The sequence below is a fragment of the Myodes glareolus genome, chromosome 11 (assembly GCF_982192425.1).
Source record: "Myodes glareolus chromosome 11, mMyoGla1.1, whole genome shotgun sequence".
NCBI classification, from domain to species: domain Eukaryota; kingdom Metazoa; phylum Chordata; class Mammalia; order Rodentia; family Cricetidae; genus Myodes; species Myodes glareolus.
The window spans coordinates 54,169,291-54,196,145 of NC_142036.1; the positions used below are offsets into that span (position 1 = coordinate 54,169,291).

The following is a 26,855-nucleotide window of genomic DNA, read 5'->3' on the forward strand; positions in this document are numbered from 1 at the left end:
GTGACAAACATTACATTTCCTTCGGTCTGCTTCATGATTCATATTACATGTGGTCATACCATTTGAAGAGGAAAAGAGGCAAGGAAAGACTCAGCCATGCTGCTGAAGGAGTGGAAAAGAGGCACTGGAGAAAGGTCAGGCACACGCTGTCCTAAGATTAGACCTAGAAGGCCCGTGAGCCATGGATGACAGTTTTAACCATTTCACTGTAAGAGACTGGGATGCGGCCAGCAGACCGAACAGTTCCCTTTTCCTCACACTTCACTGCAACTTCTGCCATGCTGGTTCTAAGGTCTGACGTCTTGCCCAGGCTACCACTACTTGGCCCTCTATACACGTTTTGAGGGACTCCTTAGTCCCTTCGATCATGCCTTATGTATACAAATCCATGCTCAGAGAACAGCTAAAAAGGTTTCCTCTAACCTTTCTGTTCTGTCAAACAACCCCAAATACAGGGGAATTCTCTACAAAACTTAAGATTAGGTCTGAATCATGCAGTTCTGGACACTGGTACTGCAGACAAGCACCTTCGTCAATACTCAGCTAGCCTTATTTCTGCCACCTTCTTTGTCAATCCTATTACAACATTTATCTAAGCAAGAATATTAGCTTTATTATAGCCTGAAAAAGAAAAGATTTCTTCCTCTCTTAAGATAGATTGTTGTAGCACTGTAGATCAAACCCTTAACCCCAGTACTTGGGAGACTGAAACAAGAAGATCCTGAAGTCAGTCTGAGAACTGTAGCAAGGTCTGTTTCAAAAACAAAACACATCCCCCAAAATAGATTATTGACCACAGCTCATGCCACTGAGAAAAGTAGCCTTACGTAAATACAAATTCTAGATTCATATTAAATGTTCTTTTTATGCAGCCAAGGGCACCTTGCGCCCCTCACCTGGTGCAGGCATTATTAACCCCACAGGCTGTGCTGGTCACATGCTAACAGTACCTCTCTGTTCTGTGTCTGTTTCCTGTTACACTTCTGTTGGGACAGGAAGAGAGAGAGAGTCCACCATTCTCAAGAATGTCTGTTTGATACAGTCAATGTTGCTAATAAAATGTTCAATGAAAATAAAAATTAAAAGAATGTTCTTTCTAGTCTACCCAAAGAAGAGACAACTCACACTAAAATTTAGTTTTCTGTTCTAGATCACTTTAGCTGTCAACTTGACACAATCTAGAACTCTCCTGAGAACTTGAGTTGAGCAATTCCCTATCATCAAACTGGCCTGTGAAACGTCTGTGGAGAGTGCCTGGGTTGTTAACTGATACCCGAGGGCTCGGCCCACTATGGGTAGTACGTTCTTCGGGCAAGCGGTCCTGGGCTGTACAGGGAGACAGCTGAGAATGAGCTCTCAGGCGGCATTCCGCTATGGTTCCCGCTGTACCTTTGTGATGGCTAACGTTACGTTTGAAGTTAAAATTACAAAAATGCCTCTAACCTGTAGGCTTCACTTGCCCACAGACAGATAACTTCCTGGAATGCTGGGGGCTGTTGTTCATGAATGATGACAAACCATGTGTTTTCGTGTCTGTAAACAAACTTGGTTGCCCCAGCTGCACAGGATATGTGCTTGATCACATGTAAGCAGGAAGTATGTAGCCTGGTGAGTTCTGCCTTGATAAGCCCCTGACTAATGTAATTCAGCACATAATCTTCAGTCCTGGGTATGGTCCTGGACGGGATCTAATAAAGCCACTTATTTATTAAAATTTACTCAGGGTCATAGTGAATCTCTGAGCAACCCCAGACCCATCGCACGTCTCCGCCTATGAAGTGAGTTTCTGGGTCAGAGGTAAGGCTGTGTGGATGGCAGGCAGGCTGGCCTCCAAGTTCCTGCTTGAGTTCTTGCCTTGACTACCCTCACTGTGGGACTGTGATCTGTAAATTGAAACAAACCTTTCTTCCCCAAAGCTGCATTCTACCCTGGTATGTGACACACCAGGATGAAAACAGGTCATTTCTTCCTGGAAAATGTCACCGACATTGAAGTTTATGGGAATTATCTTCAGGTCTGCTAGATAATTAAATCAGAAATAAGTGTCTGAATTTATCAATTTCTCTGCTTTTTTGTTTGTTTTGAGAATATGTACATATGCCACTAACTTCTAGAGATATGGTATGATGGGAAGGTCACCAATTCAGCCACCTAAAGATTGGATTCTAGAACCTTCTTTTTTATTCACTCAGCTGGCAATTTGGGTAAGTGTGAATATATTTGGGGTATTTTCCTTTTCTCCAAAAGGAGAGTGGGGTCAAAATGTTTCTGAAGTTCCTACATAACCTCCACTGTACTTAACTTCATGCCTCAACTTCTAACACTAATAACTTGTAAAAATTTACTTTGTCCAGTGATTCTGTTGTAGAACTATTCGTTTTCAAAAGTCACTTCAGCAGTCATTCAGTGGCCACCCAAGTGTTGGCTACCTTGTGATTTCTTTAATCCAGTTCTTCCTGTCTCGTTGGGAGGCCTTCAGACATCAACAGCAGAGTAATGATTGCTGAGATTTCCTGCTGGACATAACTCACCTCTGACGCTTTGCCTCCAGCCTGCATCTATTGTTCAACCTATTTTCCTTATTGCCCTAAGTGTGTGTGTGTGTGGTAAAATCCAGATTCCTTAGGGGGTAAAGACGTCCTTTCCAGTCTTACATCATCTCCAAGTGGTACATTTTAATTCAAATCTTAGGTCAGTAGGTTCTTGAGAAGATTTCTTAGAATCTTATTCCATTCTTTTTAAAGCACAAGTGACCTTGTTTTTGTCAACATCAATCACTTTGCACAGAAGAATAAATTTGGCTTGGCTTCTTAGTTTCATTCACTTGGGGATAAGCACAAAGCTACATCTTTGACCCATCTATCACTAGCACCTCCAACTTGACTGTCTTCTAGACATGGAGCTGAAACATTCACTGCTTACTCACTATAAGGCTGGCTATGTGACTTTAGTTGCAAATGACGGCCTCACAATAGCGTCATTGTGAGGATGTAGAAAGGCAATATAAGTCAGGAGAACTCTGGAAAAAGCACACACAGAACAAGCTCAATAAATGTGCGCTATGATGACGATAAAGACACTGTCTCTAGTTGTGGCTATTCTTAGTCCTTATTATTGGGACTGAAAACAACAACAACAGCAAAAGGATCAATCAAGATCATTTTGGCAGTAATTGTTCAAATATAAGAAGCATTTAAAATTCAGTTAAATATATTTTCAGAAATGTAAACTGTACTGTAAATACTGTACACTCACAACTGTAGGGATGTGTGCCACAAAAATTTTAACTACATCACTGTATATGAATAATTAAAAGGGGGGCAAATATATGGAGAGGGAGGGACATAAATATATTCCTATGTGGCAGCTAAAAAAATCAGGCAATGTAGTAACATGGTCAAATACATTGAGCTATTATTACCTATTTATAGGGATGAACAGATATACAATAAAATGCATTGCATCCCTCTGGCTAGCAATAGGGAAAGTCATTTACTGATAAAATTTTGCTCAGTTCTAATTTTTACCCTCTTGTGACCATGCACTATTTCCACAATTAAACAGAAGTCAGTTAAAAAATACTGTGGATTATATCAGTTTAATTAAGAGCCTGTTTTTTCTGATGATCCCTGTGTTATAAAATACATCAAGACCTTAATTACAATGGGATTTTCCTGCCTTCTCTGCCTTTCTCTTCCTCCAACAACAAATACCTGCAATCGCCATCTCTCACAGACTTTCTATTTCTAAAGCACACTTTGACCTCAACATCCACTGTACATCCATTTGTGACAATTTATGTACCCAAAGCACATTAAAAGTTTCTATACTTCCATACTTACATTAACTGAAAACTTGTGTGAGATATCTATCTCTCTATCATGTACCCATCCATCTCAGTCAGTCTGTCTGTCTGTCTGTCTGTCTATTTATTTACCTATCAATCTCTGGTAGCAGCTGGTCTTTCACTTTTCTAAATAGAATTCTAAGTAAGAATTACAAACTTAAGATTTAAAGTATAAGTAAATTTCATTTAAATGACTGTAGGATCCTTCAGTAGGGTCGTTTCACAAATGATAATATACAAGTGCTAGATATTAGAGCTTTCCTCAGTGTAAGATGTTCTTACTAAGTCCCAGAATAGGCTGCACAAAAGGATAGTCAATTGCAACCACTAACCATGGGCTCAAGCAACATTTACTCAGTTAACTAAAGCCATGAGTCTGCAAGGCAGCTGTCAAAAACCTGTAAGGTTCATAGATAATATTTGAAAGGAAAAAAAGACACATTCTTTCCCTATTTACAGTGGCTATATCATCTAGCAATGTGCAATACTATGGTTGTTTCAACAGGAGTGGAGACATATTGAAGTTTAATCAATCGAGTTTCAAGCCAAAGGATGTGTCAGTATAACTGAAGTAAATTTTATTACAATGGTCTCCATTATAGAGGAAAGGCAACTAACAACAACAACCAGACCTATAGTATGTGTAAGGAAAATGCCATTAGAAACCACATAGGATTAAGAAATCCTCTTATTAATGAACAAAATAGCCACCCTGTTGCATGAAATTATCATTATTATTTCTAATTTCATGGACCCAGTTCTATAAACTAATAAATATAGCAGTTGCTAAGTAAGTCCACTCTGTCTCTAGAAGTTTTAGCAGAAAACAAGGCAGAAAAGGACAGGCGGATTAAAGTATTTATTCTATTAGTCTCCCTCCATGACACAGGCGTCTGAGAAAACTCAAATGAATAACAGGTCCAAATGAACAGAAGGATGAGGTATGTGGAAAGGAAGAAGCACTAGGTGCAAGGCGTGGCTAATAACTTCCAGGTAAAAAGAGCACCAATGGCACCTTTTCAGAACACGCCCACACGTAGGCCAACAGCGGGGCCAAGGGCCACTCAACTCCTTTGAAAGGCCCAACAGTCATAGCTCAGCTGTGCACAAGAAAGACCACTGCTGCTCATCGGCCCTGTGCGAGAGAAAAGCAGCCTAACAGAAGCAGGAAAAAGATGGAAACGGCCATGTTGCAGGAACATTGTATTTACAAGAAGGGGTGTTGGAGGCATTCCGACCGCCAGGAGCCTTTAAGTTCCCCGCCCACTTGGGTGTAGCCTCTCATACTATAAATACTGATGTAAAGCACATCGGCCTCTCTTCCAGCTGCAGGATTCAGTTGCTGTTCCCTGTTCGGGCAGAGGACTGTAATCTGTGAGTCTACCCCTAAATAAATAACCCTCTATTATGCTCAGTTCTGAACTAGTGTGGGATTTCTTTTAAGCGTCCGTCTTCAAAGGGGTGACCTGACTGATGAGGCCCACTAGGAGTACCTTGCTGACATGTGTGCTAGTTGGGGCTTGGCTTTCAAGAGGGCTGAGGACATCAAAATACCAACATGGTCACCAATTACTTCCCAAGCTTCCCCCTCTCCCTGAAGCCACTTCGTCTCTGCAATACCTGCTGCAGATTAGGATCAACTCATAAAGTGTTTGGAGTCTGTCAGTAACCTCAATGTCTTCTAAGGAAGCATTACTTATATGTCTATAAAGTCTACCCCAGTGTCAAACTCAGTGTTCTCTGAAAACGTTCAATCCTACTTTTACAAACACTATAACTGCTTCTGGCACTCAAGTACAGGGAACATCTCGGTAGGGGCCATGGAAAGACCGTATGAGCGAGAGGACCAGGAAGCCTGCTTTGAGACTATGTCTCTAAGAAATGACAGTGGGCTGAACACATGATGCTGCCACAATATGGCTGCTTAAACAAATTTGAACAATGCAAATACCAATAGATATGTGAACAGGGAAGGGAGCAATCTCACTGTAGCCCACCTCCAGACAGGGCACTACAGGCAACGGATGACTGTTGGGAGAAGGAGAACTGATTTTTTCCATGGGTTTCTTAATTGTGTTTCTATTGCTGTGGAGACACCATGACCAAGGCAACTTATAAAAGAAAACATTCAATTGGGGGCTTGCTTACAGTTTCAGAAGATTAGTTCATGACCCTCTTGGCAACAGGCAGGAAGGCACGGTGCTGGAGCAGTAGCTGAGAGCTTACACCTCATCCACAAGATGGAGGCAGAGAGAGCAACACTGGACTTGGTGTGAGCCTTTGAGACCTCAAAGCCCTCCTATAGTGACACACCTCCAAAAAACCCACACCTCCTAATCCTTCCTAAATACTTTATCACTGGAAACTAAACATTCAAATATATGAGCCTATGGGGACCATTCTCATTCAAACCACCACAAGGAGTGAATCCCCTAGCTGCTTAGCCAACAACAAGTGGTCACTCCTGAAATCACATACACACAAGCAACACTAACGGACTCAGCAGGTTGTATTTATGCAATATGTATATATGTATGTATGTATGAATGTATGTATGTAATTTGTGTGTACATATGTACTTGAACCTCAATAATCAAAGAAAAAGAGGCCATCAATTTGAGACAGAGTGATGGGGAAGCATGGAAGAGTTAGAGAGAGGAAGTGAAGGGAGAAATGATGTAATTATAGTTTAATTAAAATTACAATAAAACATATTTCAGGAAAAAATAAACCCAATTAAAAACAGTATAGTATCATTAGTTATTTCAAATTCTTATACACACCACTAACTCTTTCTGTTTATTCTTTGATTAACAAGAGGACTAAGAGGTTCTCATAGCTGGGCTCCCTTGACTGTTATTCTCTTTGGTCCTTCCAATGCCTTCAACTCCTGGCCATGAACAAAATGCATACTCTACATGAAGTTTGCCAAGGGCAGGCAGTCAGTTTCAGTAAACAATCTCTCTGCTGTCACATTCCAAGACAGTCATGTGGTCGCCGCCACTGCACACTTGGTTATACGTTTTGACCACTGCCACAATTATACATCAAGTACATCTGTTAGCAAACTCTGGTCGGGCCCACGCACAGGATGATTACAGGACAGCGGCCATTCCATCCTCCAGGAACCGAGCATCTCCCGAGCCTAGGAACATCAAGTATTCTTCTGAAAAGAGGATGACTTGTGAAGACAGGGACTTTTTAGGGTGCTATAAAATATCTGCACGACTTAAGGAATTATGTGGGTGGTCTTTGACCCTAAACACACCCTAATGAAGGTTCCTCTCTCAGGGTCCCCTTGAAAAGACAATAGCAGGTGATTGCTCACTATTGAGAGGGCTTCAGAATCATACCATCTTCTGGAAACAGCACTCATATGAATTATGAGCCAGTTCCCCTCATGCTGAACTCACGGAGAATCACGTGGAGCTTCAAATCTTTGTTGGCTTTACTCTCGCCTCTGAGGAACTGCCTGGGGTAGTTCTAAACTTTCCTGTGAACAACAATCCAGCAGGCATTTAAACAATTTGGACACGTGATTATATGTTCTCCCCAAATCTTCTCTTTGTCAGTCAGTGTTCACCTACTGGCTGCACAGCACTGTTTATCTCCCTCGGCTCATAAACTAATCACATGTTCCCTAAGTTCATCTGACTTGCATGGCATCCGATTTGCAGGTCTGTTATTTGCAGACAGGACTCCCCATATCTGTTTAAATTGCCCTGAAAGGGCTCTGGGTCACTCAGAGAAGTCTCTGGGAAGATTTCTAATCAAAATCTCTCTCCCAGAAGAATCAGCGCAAGCCCCATCTCCTGACAGTCCCCAGCAACATCATGTAGTACTAAAAGAGGAGAGACATGCGTACAAAGTGGGGGTGAACAAGACAGTCCATGTTTTATCGGGTTTTTTAAAAAATAAAACAGGCCCTAAACTACACATGGGACTAGTGTGTTATGAGAATGAGGATGCTTTGTCTCTGAAACAAAAATCTTAAGTTAGCAGAACGGAACACGGGCGACAAGGGTGATCACTGCTGTGGCTAATGTTGGACGAGAGACAAGAGAAGGTGTGAGCCATGTGGAATGTTTTTCTCATTTCGTCTCTGCTCTCCTGTACATGTGCCCCTTCATACACCATGAATGTCATCCACGTCTTCTGCTTCCCAGGCCTCTCTCTGACTTTGACTCTAGGGTTCTTTGGGTCCCTGGAAAGTCACTTCTTCCCTTATCTGCTGTCTAGTATAGGGACAAAGTCTAGCTGAGGCCAGATGAAAGATCTCAGCTTCCCACAGAGACTCTGGCTAACCTGTCCTGTATTCCAAAATAAAAGTCCTAAAGCCCTCAGACCAGTCCGGATACATTTCCTCCCTTCATTCGTTCTCTAAGTTTAACAGTCTGTGTTCAGATTTTTGACAACATAAAACGTCAGTATGAATTCCTCTCAAAGGTTTAACTGAGTTCATTAGTAAGTGAAGGAATTGGTAAAATGTTTGTCAGTTCAAAAGGAAATCCAAAGACTGGACATATGTATTTGTCATCAAGATGAAATGAATAAAGAGATGCAGCGCTCTGCTAGAGAGCAATAACCAACTGCATCAGATAGAACCTCATCTTCAGAGGGTGAGATCTTTTGATGTTCTATCATGTTCTTAAAATTTGCTCTTTACATATTGTGAAACAGGGCAGAGACAAGGCTCAGGACACTATAAAAGGACATTATATATTAAACATCCCCTACCCCTTTAACTGAAGTTCGGCAGGGTAAGAGACACGTGGTTAGTACTTCCTGGTTAGAGGAGAGACACAACCTGTGAGGGTGTAACACGGAAGCCATGTGCAGGACTAATACTCTGCTGCAGGCTCCTTATGCCCAAACTAACTAAAGGTTCAGACTTGCCTAGGATTCTTGCTGGAGAGTATCCCCTCCACCAGCCGCTTCACTCCTATCCGTCTCTGCTGCCATGCCTGGGATGCACGGAAGACTCTCATGGGAGACCGTCACGTTCCTTGGGAGGAAGTCCCTGGCCCTCTAGCCTTTCCCAGAACTTTATTCTCACATATTTGTAAGATTTACACCTTCCAGAACTAGGCATCCAATACAGCTATATGCCCAGTGGGTTTGGGTCCTCTGAACATAAGAGAAGGCTGCCCCAGAGAAGAGCTCTCGGTATGGTCTGGAGCCAATGTTGGCTACAGTAAGACACAGCTGATGCACTAGATCCCCCAAAAGACAGGGCAGGTCTTAAGCCCAAATATCTGTGTAGACAGCCAAGCCCTGCAGGAACATTATTCTACTGAATCGAGGACCTGAGCACTCAAGCAGAATTTTTTTTCTATCTTTTAATGCTAGGGTTGAACCTGGGCCTCGCACATGCTCAGCAAGCTCTCCACTACTGAGCTACATTTCCAGGCTCCCAAATCCCCCATTTTAGCACATTAATAATCCATAATACTGTGTCAAATCTAAGAAGACATTTGTTCTTGTCTTTTCACTCTCATTTTTCACCAGGAATATATTTTTTTGAGCTCTGTCCTGAAGCAAGAATTGTTCTACAAGACAACAGCCAAGTTCTTTGTTTTCCTCATCAGGATCTATAAACGCGAGACATGGGCCCCTACTAGACCTTCTACTTGTGTTTTTAAACCTCAGAGCTCAGAGATTCTTAGATGCTCACCAAGTTGGCTGGAGAGACAGCTCCGTGGTTAAAACGCTTACTGTCATTTCAGAGGACCTGAGTTTGGGTTCCAGCACCCATGCCGGGTGGCTCACATTTCACATGTATATACACGCACACTACAAAAACAGGTCTTTCAAAAACAAAGATTGCAAGCTCATCTTGACAATATGCCCTAAGTCTCTGCGACAAGTGCTATCAAAGCTGTACCTATTGTGTATTTAGCTCTCTCTCTCCTACCATCGTGCTATCAGCAGTCCCATATCAGTAACCCATGTTTTCAATAAGCCCCACTGTCTATCAACATCTCAATAACTGGGAAGAGAGCCTTGAGACTTCCTTGATAACATAAAATCACACACACACACACACACACACACACACACTTTCTTTTTTTCTATGCATTCTTTCTTTTCTATACATGCTGGCTATATTCACTCTGGTAAAATTCATGAGAAAGTCAGATTGGATATTACTTTTTCGCCAACTGCTCCAAATTTTAATCTCCTCCAAATTATGCATTCTAGAAAAGCATCAAGAGTACCCCTCTAGAGAGGTCTAATAACCGGAAGCAACTACAACACAAAGCAAGATACATATATTGTTCGGACACCTCAAGTGCCCTCAGCTCCCCTGACCCCAAGTTCCTGAACAAGGCCCAGCTGACGACACCAGGCAGAGGGCTCACAAATCACAACTGCTGAATTCAGTGGGGAAACATTTCACGCTGACAGTGCTAAGAAAACAACCCCCAATCCGTACCTAAACCCGAGAGGAGAGACTTTACAGTCTATTTCCCAGACTGTGAGCCATTTGCAGTATTTATTTTCACAAGTCGTTTCTTAGGGAAAGCACTCCAGAGCGTGGAACACAGCTGAAGCCAGGAAAGCTCAATAGGTAGAAGCCCAACATCTGAACCCAATTTTGGATGACAACCTTCTCTCATTTTCATGACAAAGAAAAAGAAACATTGTGCAAACATTATTTTCAGAAGTGATGCTGGTCCGCACTCCCCTATGACACTATGGTGTACAATAACACAGAACAAATGACTTCAGGAGAGCTTGTTAAAGCCAGCTTTGACCTGTATGTCACCCTGGAGTGCTACAGACCCAAGCATAACGTGGTCTGGTTGGAAAGAAGCACGCTTGGGCACTGAGTCCTACGCAGAGTGAAAATACAGGCAGTGGTGGCTGTGGCCTTTGTGGCTCCACATCCCAGGACCAGACTTATTGCTACTAGACCAGCTTTCAAGAGGTTGTCAAGCAGGCTCTGGTGTTCTGTAAGCTGCTTCTGGGAAAACAGAGGGCGTTTATGATTTCCAGTATAAAGTTTAACATGTGCGAGAAGGAGAGGGCCCTTTGGAAACAGTAATTGACTTAAGAAGCAAATCTGGGCAACAGCACATACAGGCATATTTCACTCAGGGAGTCCTCTGCATGGCTACAAACAACACCACCAATGCGGGGCTCACTGTCCCCTAGCGGAATCAGAACTGCATTTCTAACTTTAGGCTTTTACTGGTCCTGATGTACTACTGAATTGATGATGGCATTTGGGGGAGGAGTACTACAGAAATATAAAAAGCCTCTGTTGGAAGCTATCGCTTGGTCAGAATTCCCTATATGTGGGTAAGTGGAGAAGTACAGCATACAAACAGAGGAGACAAAATGCCATTCCTTCTCTGCAGGGCAGATCCTAAGTCCGCTCAAGTCAAAAGATGTTCTGCACTGCGAAGAATAGCAGGGAGTGTAGGACCTGAAACTTGAGGGTGGAATCCTCCAGTGGATTCTCTACAGTGATCCAAAACTAGTCCACAAATCACTGGGTTCTTACAGAGGGAGCAATTTGGGGAACCCCTAATTAGAAGCTGCAAATTCTAATTTACAGGGAAGCACAAAAACCGTTTTCCTTTCCAGAGGAGAGAGGATTCCGCAGCAGCAGGTGTGCCTGACCACTGGAGAAAACAAAAGAAGCACATGCAGGAAAGAGCTTTCCTTTTCCTCTATCTTCCTAAGGGGTCACTTCCTGGCATTGATGTCTCTCGTGGACCTACTTCCTGGAGCTGGTGAGTCAGGCATATGTTGAGCAGTCTGTCTTGGAATGCGGGGGCCAGAGTTCTAAGAGTCTGCAGAGAACCAGGGAGCGGCCAAACAAAAAGCATGGTGTATCGTATCTAAATCTGACTGGGGTCTGGAGCCTGGAGGAGCCTGGAGGTTAGAGCAGGCTGCATACGCCTCCATCACAGTCGCTTCAGGTACTGACTGCCAATCAATTACTTCCGCTTCTTATTGAGACTACTCATCTTTCCCGAATCCTTCTCCAAGAGCTTCAGACTTCTAAATACAGTTATTTAATATTAGCAATCAACACATTTTTCTCACTTACACTTGAACTTGTTTGTAGGCCATCCACCTACAGATGGTGATATTTTGTTTGTATTCTACCAAATAAAGCTTGCTTGAAAATCAGAGGGTGGAGCTAGGCACTAGTGAACCACAGAGGCCAGGCAGTGGTAGCACACACCTTTAATCCCAGCACTAGGGAGGGGAGACAGGAAGTGATATGGCTGGGCGGAGAGAGGAATATAAAGCAGGAGGAGACAGGAGCTCAGACCTTTGGTCTGAGGATTCAGTAGAGGTAAAAGTCTCTCTAGTGGCTGCTCCTTTACTTCTCTGATCTTTCAGCATTTATCCTGACATCTAACTCCAGTTTTTATTATTAAGACCAATTAGAATTCACACTAAACTTACAGTTTTAAGGAATGTCATACAGGGACATTCTCCTATGCTTCATGTTGCTTGAGGGTTCATTAGGGTGGTAACCAGAATTGACAGATTCATATGGTTTCTCAGATGAGACACAGTGATGTCCCTTTCTGTAGAGTTACAGCTGTCACTAAGACCATTTGCTCATATTTCCTACCCAAACATACTCTAGGTTCCACAGGTTACTACAGCAGTGTGCTCTCACACCTAAAGAAATTCCACACCTGCAGGCTGCAGAAATTTGGGTATGAAAATGAAGTGTGCACGTGTATTTCAATTTGCATGGATGAGACGTTCCCCAACTGCCCTGAAGTCACACTTAGAATGTTGTTCCCTGATAGCCTTGCCCTTATGTGCTCTATGGCACAGATAGAGGTGCTCCAACACAGCTAAGAACCCTAGTCTCTGCATCTGACACACTGTCAACTCTGTCTTGTACCAGCGTTGTCACAGGAACCTGCTAGAGAGCTAATGGTCTGGAGCACAAAGACAGCTGTTCTGGGGCAGTTGAGCATAACTGATCTCCTGCGTTCCATCCAAACTCAACATTCCAAGTCTCTTCCAGTGGTGGGAGTTGAGCCAGGAGCAATCTTCACACTGTAGGGCCGTGTGCCGAGGGAAAGTCAGGTAGGTGCTTCTCTAGCCCATGTCTAGAGCAGAAGGGGACATCATAGGAAGTCGTCCCTCAGCCATGTCACTGTTCCTTAGCTGCACATTCCTTAGGTATTTCTGTTATTGTTTGAATGATTGCGAGGGAACAAATACAGTGTCTGTCTCCATGGGGAATACATGGCTTCTCTCTGACCCTGCCCTTCTTTCTCCCAGCATTCAGTTTAGTTTTCCCCACTTATCTAAGTTCCTATCAACAGGCCAAGACAGTTTCTTTATTCACCAATGGTATTCACAGCATACAGAAAGAAATTCCACATCACTGCTGAACTTAGTGAGTACACTCTATCAACATAATATACTACAGCCCTGAGCTCCTACAAGCAATGGCCCTTCTTCTCAACCACCCAAGTATCTGGAATTTTACATGAGAGCACTGCAATTGGTGATTTTGAACTTCCAATTCTCCTGCTGCTAGCCACAAGTGCTGGGATTTAAGGCATGCACTACTATACTTTATGGGGGGCTAAGGATTGGACTCAGGGCTTCAAGTATGCCAGGTGAGCATTCTATCATCTCTGGGTGACAGCCCAGCCCACTCCTCAATTCTTAAAAATCCAGAGGAGCCAAGGAACAGGAATAGGAGGAAGAGGAAAGGTTTTCAGAACTTTTGTAAAGAGATGGTCAAGATGAAGATTCTGGCTTTTGTTAGCAGAAGACCGAGCCAGTGGGCACACTATGTGTGCACATGCTGATCCTGCACCTCCATGATGGGAAGAGGCCCGTGCCTCAGAGCAACTTCCTATGTTTCAAAATGGCACCAATCAGTCAAGAGCTTGCTAAAGATGTAAACACAATTTGCCTGGGTACAGACCTGAGAGTACAAGAAGGTCTAAAGGAAGCAAGAGTAAAGCCATACAGGGTAACTTCTTTTGTAGTCAAACCAAAGAAACAGTCCCCAGTGAAGTATCCATTTTACATACTTGAAATACTTTGGATTTTGTATAGCTTCATGGGTATTTGAATGGAATGCTTTTTGTTTCCTGAACCTTGAAATTTTGTTTCCAAAGAGCAATGTCTTCTACTGATTTTAATTTCAACTGCACTGCGAGACACATGGGGAAAGTGAAGCTTCTTCTGCAACAGAAACATTCAGACTTTGAGCAGTAATGGGCAGAACATGCAATATTCTCTCCCTTCCTTTAAGTAGTACTGCCTCTCCAGTGGTTGCTGAGACATGCACTGTGGATGGATGAATTCATGACTTGAAGAGAAAGCTATCGGGTTTATTCATTTTCTTTCTTAAGATTTTTGGAGCAAGGTGATTGATCAAAAGCTAGAATGTCAACTCTGGTGATGGGATGAAGAGTATAACAATAGTAGTGTTTGCAAATGTGCAAAACACACTTTCCTCATCTCCAAGCAGCACAGAGGCTTGCCTGTTAGCTTCAGACATAATTCTGCAGAATGTAGGATTGAATTATGTCACAGCTTTGAACAAAGTCTATGGCAGAGCAAGGCACTATACATCTGGTTTCCAGTGACCGTGTAAGTTACTTACATGGTAAGTACACACACACATACACACACACACACCTTGGTTTCAAACCTCCCAGAGCAGAGTGAAGAACTGAGGAGGGGAGGAAAGAAGACCCTGAGGCTCTAGGAAGGAAATAATGCCAGGATTGTCATGACAACTCAAGCATTATTTGCATTTCAACATATAATTTTAATAAAATCTGTGGTGCCATTGTTATGTTCTAATAGACTAGGCTGGCCTGCATGGCTCCTGGTAGGCTAAGCACAGGACAACACTTATGTAGGAGCTGGGGCAGCAGTCATCCTGGTTCTGTAGATCTTACACCCTGCAGTTCATTCACTGGCTCCCATGGCTGCTGTGGGACAGTAGCAGGTCAGTCACTGCTCTAGAGACCTTTCCGTGTGTCCTCTTTCATTGTCTTGGGCCAGACATGTGTGTGTATTCAGCAACGTCACTAGGCCATAGTTTTAAGAGGACATGCACTTCAAAGTCAGAGGCAGTGAGGCCAGACACAGCTGTCAGTCTCCATGGTCCCTTCCCTCCGGCCCTAGGATATGTAGCTTTACCGCCTGATGCAACGACATAGCCTTTCAGAGAGCATCTCCAGCTTCTAGGATTGCTTATGAACAATCCCCTATGGAAATCCAAAACAGACTGACAGACAAGTTGTGCCTTATGGGTCCTATTTCTTTTACTGAAAACTGACTGATTCAAAACCATCTTCTGTATTTCTCAAACAAAGCAATTTTGTTTTGAAAAGCAAGACAAAGTTATTTAAAGGTAAGGCAGAGAATAAAGAACTATAGAAAAATTGTGAAATACATATACAAAAGAAAAAATACATCAAAGTAAATCACCCACAATCTTTCCTAACAAGCTGTCTGTCCACACATTTGTCTACACACCCTAAGAACTTGTGATCATACTAATTACATGGTTTTAGATCTTGCTTTTTAACCTTGACATTAAATGCTGAGTGCTTTCTCACGTCATTAAAATGTCTTGGGAAATGTCACTTTCAGATTGCCTTTGGAGATACTGCAAAGAAAATGCTCAGCCTTTTCTCCTTGCTTCTCCTCAGCCCTTTCCTCTCCTTGCTTCTCACTTCACTTCCTGGAAGTGAAGAGGCTCTGCAGACATATTCATCACTGAAGAACTGTGGATCCATTCTCAAACCAATCAGGATCTCTGAATTAGAGTCCTGTTTAAACTTCATATTCAGCAATAAAGCAAGAGTGAAAGCCAATGACACCTTGTGCACGTGCCCCGCTGTGCAAAGTACGAGCAAGTATCTCAGTCCCTAACACATGCAGACAGTGGGCCCTGTGGGAAGGGACAAGCAGTCAAGGTGATTTTTAGTGGAAGAACTTGGGGCAGCTCCTCTTTACCCAGTGGAATGTGGCAATGCTTTAATGGGTACCATGGCTTCACCCAGGCATACCCAACTCACACCTGTGTTCAAGTTCCCACCTCATTGTAGCCTCTTAAAGATCTCCTAACTGGTCCGTGACATCAGATGAGGTGGACAGCTTAAGTGACTATTTAAATAGCCTGAAGAACAAATCAGCGAGGGGAAGGGAGGGGAGCAGAGCCTGTGAACACTGCTCAGATGCTGAAAGGGCCCATCTCTAGATGAAGGATGAAAGCATGGTGTCATCTCTCACTGCTGAAGTCAACAGCAGTGAAAGGGGTGAGGGACATCACCTGAGTCACAGCCACAGATGTGGGTCTCCCTTTTCTGTGCCCCACAGCCTGTCAGCCTTCCTCTCCTATGGAGCTTATGACAAGATGACAATCATTTGGTTTGATTAATATGGGCTTCTCCCAACCAGCTGCGCTAGGGAATCCAACATACTTGTCTAACCACCGCAGAATCTTGCTGACTCTTCCCAGAGCAGACACTCTGTACACTGGGTCAGGCGCCAGGCACCCAGAGCCTGTCACATCTGTCTGCTTCACAGCTAGGGACTGTCTACAGACTCCTCTCTCGACGGGACACACAGACACAGGACAGACATTCCCAAAGCCTGGAGTCTGGAGCTGCTTCTGGCTGGATACTACCCTGTCCCCCATGGACTCCGCAAAGAGGTGAAAGGAGGGAAGGACAGGAAGATTATATTTCTAGCAGGATGGCTTTTGCCACTTTCTTTAGGCTTTTATCACTTACAACACAAACACCAAGTTAACCATCACAGGTTGAAAATTCAATGGCTGGAAACAAATCAAGTACTTCTATAGATGCTCAGAAATTGGGCATAGGGTACGGCCCGGTGATGGAGGGCAGTCTTGACAGGTGCAACACCAGGCTGGGGTTATTTTGCTGGCTCCCTTTCCCAAATCCTGACATCTAGTAGAGTGGGTACTTGAAAAACCAATGCTTAGTCTACTGCACAGTGAGCAAACAAACTAAACGAAAGAAAACGAAATCTCACCCTCTCTAATACTCCAATCCAGTACAGAACCTGTGGTTGGACAAGGCACCAGCTACAGGATAGTAGCTCGTCCTGCCTCCCAGTTCAGCTGGCGAGTTTGACAGCTATGTAGGAAGCAGCACCAAGTTCCTTTTGTCTTTAATTCCGTGACCCCAGCATATGTTTCCCCTAGGTCCTATTTTGATAAAACTGTCCCCTCTCTGCACTGCAAACACTGGCTGCCCTCGCTCTCCAGCAGCTGAAAGGACAGCAGCCCCTGGCCCACCACAGCACAACTTTTGCCACTGTGTGCTTACTGAAAGAAGCACTTCCAAGAAAGTGGGGATTGATCCAATCAGAATAAACAAACCAAATAAAAGGAATAAAGAGCATGAGTCAAATTTACCTTCCTTATGTATCCTCAAAATGTACGCAGTTCCAGATTAGCAATATGCAGAGATCACAATGGCCAAACCATGGCCAGAATGGAGAAGATTCTAGGACGATTTAACTAAGTTATAGCAAGCATGCATGCACATGCACCTACACACACACACACACACACACACACACACACACACACACACACACACACACACACAAACACGGAGGGGGGGAGACCATAGTGAAAATTGACCTTTTCCAAAGTGGTTCCACAAGACATATGGGAACACCACACGAAGACTCAAATCATGAGATTTGAGGCTTTAGGGGTCAGAGGTAATGCAGGCAAGATTAGGCACACCTGTGAAAGCTTGTTCTCTTCCTCGATATCTGCAGCCTCTGCACCTAACGGTCTCTACAGCCCTGTCAGCTTTGCAAATTCTGGGGAGGGATAAGAGCACTTTCTAGATAGTCAACTCCGGCTGAACGACACCAAGGACCGGTTACAGACCTCTTTCTATGCCTGTGGTCACTGTAAAGCAGCGAATGACACTTTATGGTCACCTCTGAGGAACTACTCCCTCCTGTTCCCAGGATTTAAAACTCATGTGAACAATAAGTCAATACAGCACAGCCAGATGCCGTCCACGGTCAGCTGGCTCATTGTTTTCAAAGCTCCAGCCTAAAATCCAAAGATTGTTAACAGACGCAGTTTCTGGCTAGAGACTGGGAAAAACCTCATTTAAACAAAAGGGTATGTTGTGATTGGAGCTAAAAAGGGAATTACCTCTAAAGATAAGAACCACAAACATTTCCTATTTGAAAATACCCCCAAGTCCACCAACAGGCGTTTCTTTTTGGTCCTTTCATGAACGTTTAGGACTTAGACAGCAGACTGCTGTGTCCACAGACCAGGATGGAGCAGCCAGTGCAGAACTGTGAGAAAAGTGTTTGCATTTGCAGCAAGGCCACGACATCCATCTCTGACACCTCGGCAGTCAATCAGGCAAGAGTCCAAATCATTTCCACCCCAGAAATACTTCCACCGCCTGCATTTTGGCTTTGGAAATAAGTTTTCAACCAGAGGCTCAGAGAGATGTTTCCTAAATCCCACAGTTGATAAGCAGAGGAGCCACTGCTGGGATGTGAGTTCTGCTGGAAGGAGAGAAGGCGGCTGGCTGCTCTGTTCTGGCTTTGTTTGAGTCCACGACTTCTGCTCATAGAGAGCCCGCTTATCACAGCTCTGTGGTCTATTTCTGTTGGGCGTGGGAGAACATCTGTGCTGCCCTGCGTTCTAATCTTGAAAGATGGAGCTCTGAAGCGGTCATAGGTGTAGCTTGCCCTCAGCCTGAGAAATGGATGTGCTTTGGCTTACTGGTGACGAGCCTGCACTGAAAGGTCTGGGCGTCAAGGGAAATACTGCGTTTTAAGGCCTCCGCGGAGCCCATTCTAAGGGACATGGTAAGAAATGAGGTAAGCAGCATATGCTTTCGCTGACTAGGTCTTTATGTCATTAGAGTCATCACAGGCTTCTTGATCTACTGCAGGATCCAAAACTCCCAGTTTTAGACCACAGGCACAATATAATTTTAACAATGTGAGAAGTTCCAGTCAAGAAAATCTGTAGTCAAGAGGCTGGAGAGATGGCTCCGTCAGTAAGGTGCTGTACTCACACACACAAGGTCCATGGCATGGACCCTCAGGACCCACATATGGGTACTGGGCCAACTATGGAAGTACCAAGAGTCCCAGTGTGGAGACGCAGAGACAAGGGGGTCCCAGGTCTTGCTGGTCTGCTAGTTCAACAGAATCAGTAAGCTCCAGGTTAGAGACAGACTTTCTCTCAGAAAATAAGACAGAGTATTTGAGAACAGAACTGAACGTTGACACACACACACTACAAACATCTGGAGTTGATCCATGCCGTCATTCATTTTTAAAGTAAGCCAGACCTGTAAGTCCAAGGGAATCTCCAAAGCCAGTGGTGTCCCACCTGAGCAATGCCCCTGCTCCCAGAAAAGAGCTAAAAATGAATGTGCAAGTCCGTGCAATGTAGCCAGGTTTGAGCAAGAAGGGCCTACCCTGTACAAAACAGGGTTCCACAGTCAGTGGCCACATTCATATCCACGTTCCCACCAAAGGCCAAACATACCACACACACACACACACACACACACACACTGAGGCCTGTAGAAGGTCCTACAAGCCTGGAAACTGAAAAGTGGACAGCAGCTGTAAGTCTGAGGTCATTACTATTTTTCAGTGATTGCTTCTCTAAAGTAAGGGGCAGTGGTTTACATGATTAACTTTTAATTGCTGTCAAGGATGTGATAAAATATGAGAAAGAAGAAACCTTTCCCAGTAAGCTGCTCCCATCCTCTGGGAAATCCATAAAATCCTGAACCGCAATGTTTCACAATTTAGAGGGGAAAAGAAACCTACACTAGGATGAACCAGCTCGACAGTGTCCTCTGTGTACAGTGAGACGGTTCAGTGAGAAAAGCACTCGCACTTAAGCCTGAGAATCTGATTTGATCCCTTGGTCCCACATGGTGGAAGGAGAGCACCAGCACCCGCAGATGCTCTCAGACCATCACGGGTACCATGGTCGGTAGGACATGTCCAACGTGAAGGACCGGAAGAGGAGACCCACTGACTGACCAGGACACTGAGCTACTGAAGGATGAGGACCCTAGGATTATTGGGGTTGATCTGATGATGGCTGCAGGATGATCCTGAGATGTAGGAGCAGGACAGACCTTTCAGCATAGGCCGTCAAAGAGAAATCTGACTCCTTACCCTGCTTAACTGTATGGTGGAAAATTAAATAAGCTTTACATTTTGTGGTAACAGCCACAGTACCAGTGCAGGAAACTGCTAGCAGTCTAGTACACAGTGCGAGAGGACAGCGGCAGAGGTCAGTAAGCAGGGTGCCTCACACAGTAGGTGTTGACAGGCACCTACTGTCAACAGGAGCATTGTCACGTGGACTCACTGGTTACTGAGACTGGCAATTCTCCTTGGAGGGTCACACTTTCTTTTAGGTGCCCACTCTGGCCTGGACATTTAACTTGCCTAGTTCAAATGTCTGATGGAACAGAAGGAAACACATATGGGGATGGTCTGAGAACTGGTGCAGGATTTAAGAAACGGGAGCATGAACTTTACTTCAGTCCTCTCCATCCAGTGATGCCCAGAGCCGTGCATGCTAGAGAGAAAGGGTTTGGTGGTTTCATTGACCCCAGTGTCATTCCCCCATCTCCTGACGTGGCACAGTATCAGCTTTTATTAGCAAGTGACCGCCCAGAATGAAGGTACAGTCATTTCCTAATGATGAGCTTGAAGGGATGTAGAACTCCTGAAATGAGGGCCAGTGTCATGGATTAGTGGGTAAAACAACTTGACCAAATGCCCTGACTTCAGTCTCTGGAACCCACAGTAGAAGGAGAGGAATAACTCCTAAAAGTTGTCCTATGATCTTCACACATGCACTGTGATACACACACACACACACACACACCCACCACCACCACCACCACCACAACCACCAATTATTATTATTATTATTATTATTAAAACTGTGTCCCTAAAAGTAGGAGTGGAGAGCATGTTCCTTTTGCCTCATTCCCCATTCTTCACTTTGGATGTGAAAGGATTTTAGCTATGGGGTCAATGAAGCCACACTATAGAGGCAGCAAAATGTAAGGTTTTACTACATTATGTAAACATAAAGCCATGACAACTCACCCTAATCTACATGGATACAAACTGCTATGCGAGAAGCAGGGAAGATGCTTCTATCTATGCAATCCTTTGTTATTTTAGGGCTCAGCTACACACAGCTATGAATACAGGAACAGGTGCAGAGCAGCCGGGTGACCTGCTCATAAACACAACATCTGAGGTGTAGCAGTTTACTGCAGTAGCTGCAAGGCCACACCATGACACGCCCGAGCTGCTTTCCACACCACAAAGAGCCTTCCAGTCCTGCTGCAGAGATGCGAGAGCGGAGGGCAGCAGAGTGAGGCTTCTGGTCGACTGTGGGCACAAGGAGCAGCTTACCTTTTTCTTGCTGCAGTAGATCTGCCACTTTTTCTCCGCTGGAAGTGCAAACATGGCTTCCCTGTGTTTGTCTGTGAGATCAAGTTCATCCTGAGGAGAAAAGCAAATGATTAGTATTACAGAGATCGATGGTGTTCCCATAGAGCACCGCCAGTACCACCAAGGAGAAAACCAGCTCACCAACACATATTTTAAAAATGATGGGAGCCACTTCACGCTCGGTTCTGTTGTTCTGTGACTACTAACGTAGTGTCACCTGCCATAGGACAAGGCAGCAGCACAGAAAGGTGGACAAGGCACAGCACTACAGGTACCCAGGGTTTCAGCGAAATGGCTAGGCTGGACCTTTGCTGTTGCTCATGCTATTTGGTCCATTGAGCTGTAAGGGTGTTGAACCACGGGAACTCAGAATTAATCATATTAAAGATTAGAGTTTGCTGCTGACAATCTTCCAGACAAGACAGCAATTATCAAAAATGAACTCAGGCGAGCACTGGATGACTCAGACATGACAGGAATGAAAATGTACCAGACACTCAATACCAACATTAACACTGACTACAGATAGAGTTCTTACTAAAGCCAAGATCTTTTCTCTCTCTATAATCATCACCCAAAAATGTACTTGTAAATGGCCCACCATAGTTTAGATTCTGGATGTTCCCCTAGGGATCTGTTCCCCAGGGTGAACTACTGGAAGCTAATGAACCCCTTTGAAGGTAGAGACTAGAAGGAAGATGACTTTAGGTCATCGGGGTATACTCCCAAAGGGAATTGAGGGACCCTCTCCATTTCCTCTGTCTCCTGGCCCTAATGTGAATGTTTTTGCTTTGCCATGTCTTCCACGGCAATGCTGACTTGGTCCAGGCCCACAGCACTGATGCCAAGGATCATAACATTGAATCTCCCAAACTGTGGGGTGCCATAAACTTTTCCTTTCTATAGGTTCATTATCTTACATGTTTTTGTTATGGTGACAAAAACTGACTAAGGCAGCAACAGAAATCAAAGACTAGGCTTGGGTAAGAGATTTGGTACATAAGGGAGGCCAGAGCCAGTGAAGGTGAGGTACTGAGCTATACACTTCATGGGAGGGAAAGGATGACCACTCTGAAGAAGGCCTGACATGCCAGGCTAAGGAGCTTAGTAGTAGTAGTAGTAGTAGTTGTTGTTGTTGTTGTTGTTGTTATATGCATGGGTGTTTTGCCAGCATTTATGTCTGTGCACCACATGCATACCTGGTGTCCAGGAAGGTCAGAAGAGGGTAGCAGATCCCCTGGAACAGGAGTTAAAGACACTTGTGAGCTGCCACATGGGAGCTGGCAACTGAACACAAGAGCAGTCAGTGTTTTTCACCACTGAGCCATCACGCCAGCCCTGGGAATTTTTTGAGTAATTTTTGTTTTTGGCAACATAAGCAATGAAGTTTTGTGTAAGTGCCTGGTATCATCACCATAAGCCTCAACTAATATTTCCTAAGGATTTTATATGCAGGCAGGCATTTCCTATTTAGTTATCACAATGAACCTAAAGAGGGTCACATCTCCTTACAATAATGTCTCCATTGTAAGAGAACCGGGGAACTTAGGGTGAAGATTAGGCAAGGCACTTCCTCCAGCCTACACACCTGCTGAACAAAGCAGCTAGATTTTAAGCCCAGAGCTGTGACCCTGGAGCTCAGACTCTTAGATCAGTGCTTAGAAACATTAAGCCTACAGTGGTGGAAGCTTGGGAAGTCAACTTACAGACCTTCATAACTAATGAATAGCAGCAAGGAGATAATAAATACGGAGTACTTAGCGAAAACATCTTGGCACTTAGCAACTCCATCTGCTGTTAATGTGATTATTGGTATCGAGTGCCTGGTTCATTTTCACTCCCACGGGGAAGGTTATCTAGTTGAGAACAGTAGATGGCTGGGTGTGGGTTAAAGATAAAAGCTATAAATTAAGGTTCAATAAGGCTCTGATCTCTGAAGGCAAGTTCCCCTCCTGAATGGCTTGTGTGTGTATCTGCTACCAGACACAGATCGTTGGCTTCCTATCTTCCATCTTACACTCCCACGGCTTCTTAGTCATCACAGCCCATTCTCTTGCTCGCAATGGTTTTCCCTTTGTTCATTCACAATGGAACCACCCAAACGTGTGTCCTCACCACTGCTCCCAAGGCCTCTGGCACAGCCCCTCACTCCTTCCTTGACATCCCAGTGCTCTCCACCTACAATTCTCTCAGGCATTTTTGCTTTCAATGTTGGGTGAGCATCAGGGGGCATCTGACCTCTCTAACCACCAATGTGTAGGTCACTGGGGAGGTGTGGTGTGTGCAATTCATTAGGTTTCCAAGGTATTGCTGATGCTCTGGCCTAGAAACCACACCTTCAAAATAAGCACTGTGCTGCTTCAAACACCCTATTCAGAGCCTTCATTACCTCCACAATGCCTGAAAAATTAATTACTTGTTCCTCAGCTGGCCTCTCAAAGTCTTCCATTTCTCCCACCAGGATCACTTCTAATTAACTCTTTGCTACATCCCATTACCACCTGTCCCTCCAGAGCCTAGCACAGGCCAGCTTCCCATTCTGAACCCCATCAAGTCACTACTTCCTCTCCAGAACAGGCTCCACTCCTCCTGCAAGAACAGGCAGCAGCTAAACATGCAGCAATGCCTGGCACAGGGTGGCAGCTGCACAGCTGCTACTTCTCCCACTTGAACACAAATCAGCTGCTAGCTTCTTTTAAGATGAGGTAAACAGGAAGTCACTAAACTACACACACACACACACACACACACACACACACACACACACACACACACATATCATACTCTAACCAACAGAAGCTGTTAATAATGTCAACAATAAACAACCAGAGAAGGACCAAAGAACTTGTACAGAAAATTCCATTATGAGAGAACATGTTTAAAACACCAAAATTCTGGCATACAACTTTATATATGGGAAGTAATTATCTTCCTTCCTTTTTAAGTTTCCTGTTAGTCACACCTGCTCTGAAAAACAGGGGAAACAGGGGTGACATAAATCACTTCCCAACAATCAGCTCAGTTAATCAAACTGCTCAACAGTATCTAGCTTAGCCTGGGGGAAGCTTTTGATGCGAGGGAGCAGCATTCTTAATGGCACACATTCACTACACTACAGCATAGTTTTTTCTGAGTATACTTGTGAAGAAACGTGTGAATCCTCAAACTTCAAAATTCGCAGTAGGAGAGAAGCAGTGTGCGGTTTGGCTGCAGTGCAGGCATTTATTACCTATTTTAAACTGTGAGAACACAGAGCTGGGGTAGACGTCTGAGGCCAAGAGAGAATATTCACAGAATAAAAACAAATTGCGGTAGTGTTCCCACAGAAAATTTTGATCTACAATAAGGACATGGAACAGAATAAATCCACTGTATCCTGACAGTGAGAGATAACAATTGCTTAACATTTCCCACGTGTCTATTAGTAACGTTTTATGTGGGTTGATTTGTTTTAGTTCACAACAGCCCCACCAAGTGAGTATTATTACTAACCATTTTCTAGAGAACTGGGTCACAGAATGATCGAGCACCTTGTTCAGGCACAGAGCTAGCAAACAGTGGGGGCGGGACTTAAGTGCAATCCAACTGTAGAGTCTGCGCTCTTTCTGTGTACTGTCTATCCCACAAGCAGGCATGAAGAGGCATCTATCCAGTGTCTGCTAGAAGCAGGAGGCAGCTTCTACTGGCAGCTGTCCCTGAGTGTAGGTCTGGCTTTTATCAGTTATGCATCTTGGGCAAGTGACGTGGCCTCTGACCTCCAATGCCTTCATCTGAAGCCACAATGACAATGCACTCCTCTGGTCACTTCGGGAATTCATTCATGGAAGCAAACATACTTTGTGCTGAGTATCTACTGAATATCTACTAAATATCTACTGAGGTAGGCTTCGGGAGGCTGAGGGCATTGTCTGTGCATGAGGACCCAAGGGGAATCCATGCTGAAGGATGATCACGTGCTAGGGTTGTTGTGGGAAAGTTGGTACCATGAAGGCTTCAAGGGGTCATAGGAACTAAACAATAGAAAGCACTGGAGGCGGGAAACAGTGGCTGTGAAAGCCGCTCCCACCTTGGTCTTTATCCTCAGAGTCACCAAGGGTGAAGTGTGGTGAATTCCCAGCCAAGCAAGGAAACAAAGATTAAAGCAGATCATTTATACTCAGGAATGATGAGACACAATATCCAGGATATAATGAGACCCTGGCCTGGCCATTCCAAAGTTTCTCTGCTCTGACTCATCCTATTTTAATGATGTGGTAAGAATGCATTATTCTAAGGGTCTGTCAGCACCTTAAGAGATCCATCAGCACTGCCTACCTAGTCTAGGACCAGAGCCAGGCAACATAAAGAATGCAAAGATGTAGAAGACACCCCAGCTTCAAGGTGTTTATAGCCTCTCTGCAAAGATGACTAGGAGGCTCTCCAGTTGAATTTCTCTGCAGGAGAAAGCACAGTTTCTAAGCAGTTTAGGTGCTTCCTCGCAGGGCCCTAGTGATTGCCTCACCACACCCGCTTCACCAGCAGCACTTTCAGCACTTCTGGTTACCCTTCGCCAGCTTCTGAAACTCTGCATCTAGTGTGTTCTTTCCCAAGTGGGCTCCTCCCACTCCATCTAAGACTCATGCTAGTCACCCAAATCTTCCCAAAGCAATGGCTAACCACTTCAAATGGTTGGTCTGATCATCCAGGGAGGGTCAGTTCCTCGGAGCTCTGAAGCACTTCTCACATGACTATGGTCTGGTTTATTGGCATTCTCATGTCCATTAAGGATTGGTTCCTAGAGGACAGTAGTTCAGTTTGTTCTATTCTTCTCTGTAGCACTGGCCAGTACCTGAAACAATATGATGCAGGAGGAACGCAGGAGCAGAGCGGAAAATTAAGGTGAGAGGAAAGGAAGGAGAGTGGGGAAGTTGGAGGGGAAAGAAAGTGTGCACAATCGGTTTACAGATTAAAACCTAGAGCTTGGGAGACAGTTCAGTGGGTGGAGCACTTGCCATACAAATGTAAGGAACTGGGGTGAATTCCCAGAACTTATTATCTAAAGCAGGACACAGAGGCCAGCAGTTGAAATCCCTGTGCTCCTACAGAGGGAGGGGAGATAGAGACAGCAGGACCCTCAGCAGCTCACAGGCTAGCCATCCTGGTATGTGGGCAGGGGGAAAAAATAGACCTGTCTCAAATAAAGTGCAAGGTGAGGACATATCTTACCTTACTTAGGACGTACCCTTGACCACCACCACCACCACCACCACCACCACACACACACACACACACACACACACACACACACACACAATAATAAACTACTCTTAGTACTTATTTCTTTGTAGAGGCAGGATCTTACTATGGTTTTCAGGCTAACCTGGAACTTTATAGGTTGCCCAGACTGGTCTCAAATTTGTAGCAATCTTCCTGCCTCCTATTCCCATGTGTTGTGATTACAGCACAAGCCACTGTGCTTGGCTTGTAAAAATCTTAAGAATACTGTTTTTGAAGTTGTTAAAGTACAAAATAAGGCACTCCA

General features: G+C 44.3%; 1 protein-coding gene across 6 annotated transcripts in view; it reads right to left on the minus strand.

The window, feature by feature from the left end:
* The window catches only part of Daam1 (dishevelled associated activator of morphogenesis 1), a 164,208-nt gene that overhangs the window by 56,597 nt on the left and 80,756 nt on the right, over positions 1-26,855 (minus strand). For all 6 annotated transcript variants that reach the window (XM_087911763.1, XM_087911758.1, XM_087911760.1 and 3 more), the window contains one exon: positions 21,296-21,385. In XM_087911763.1, the coding sequence (XP_087767889.1) occupies positions 21,296-21,385 (90 nt within the window). The remainder of the gene's footprint in view (positions 1-21,295; positions 21,386-26,855) is intronic.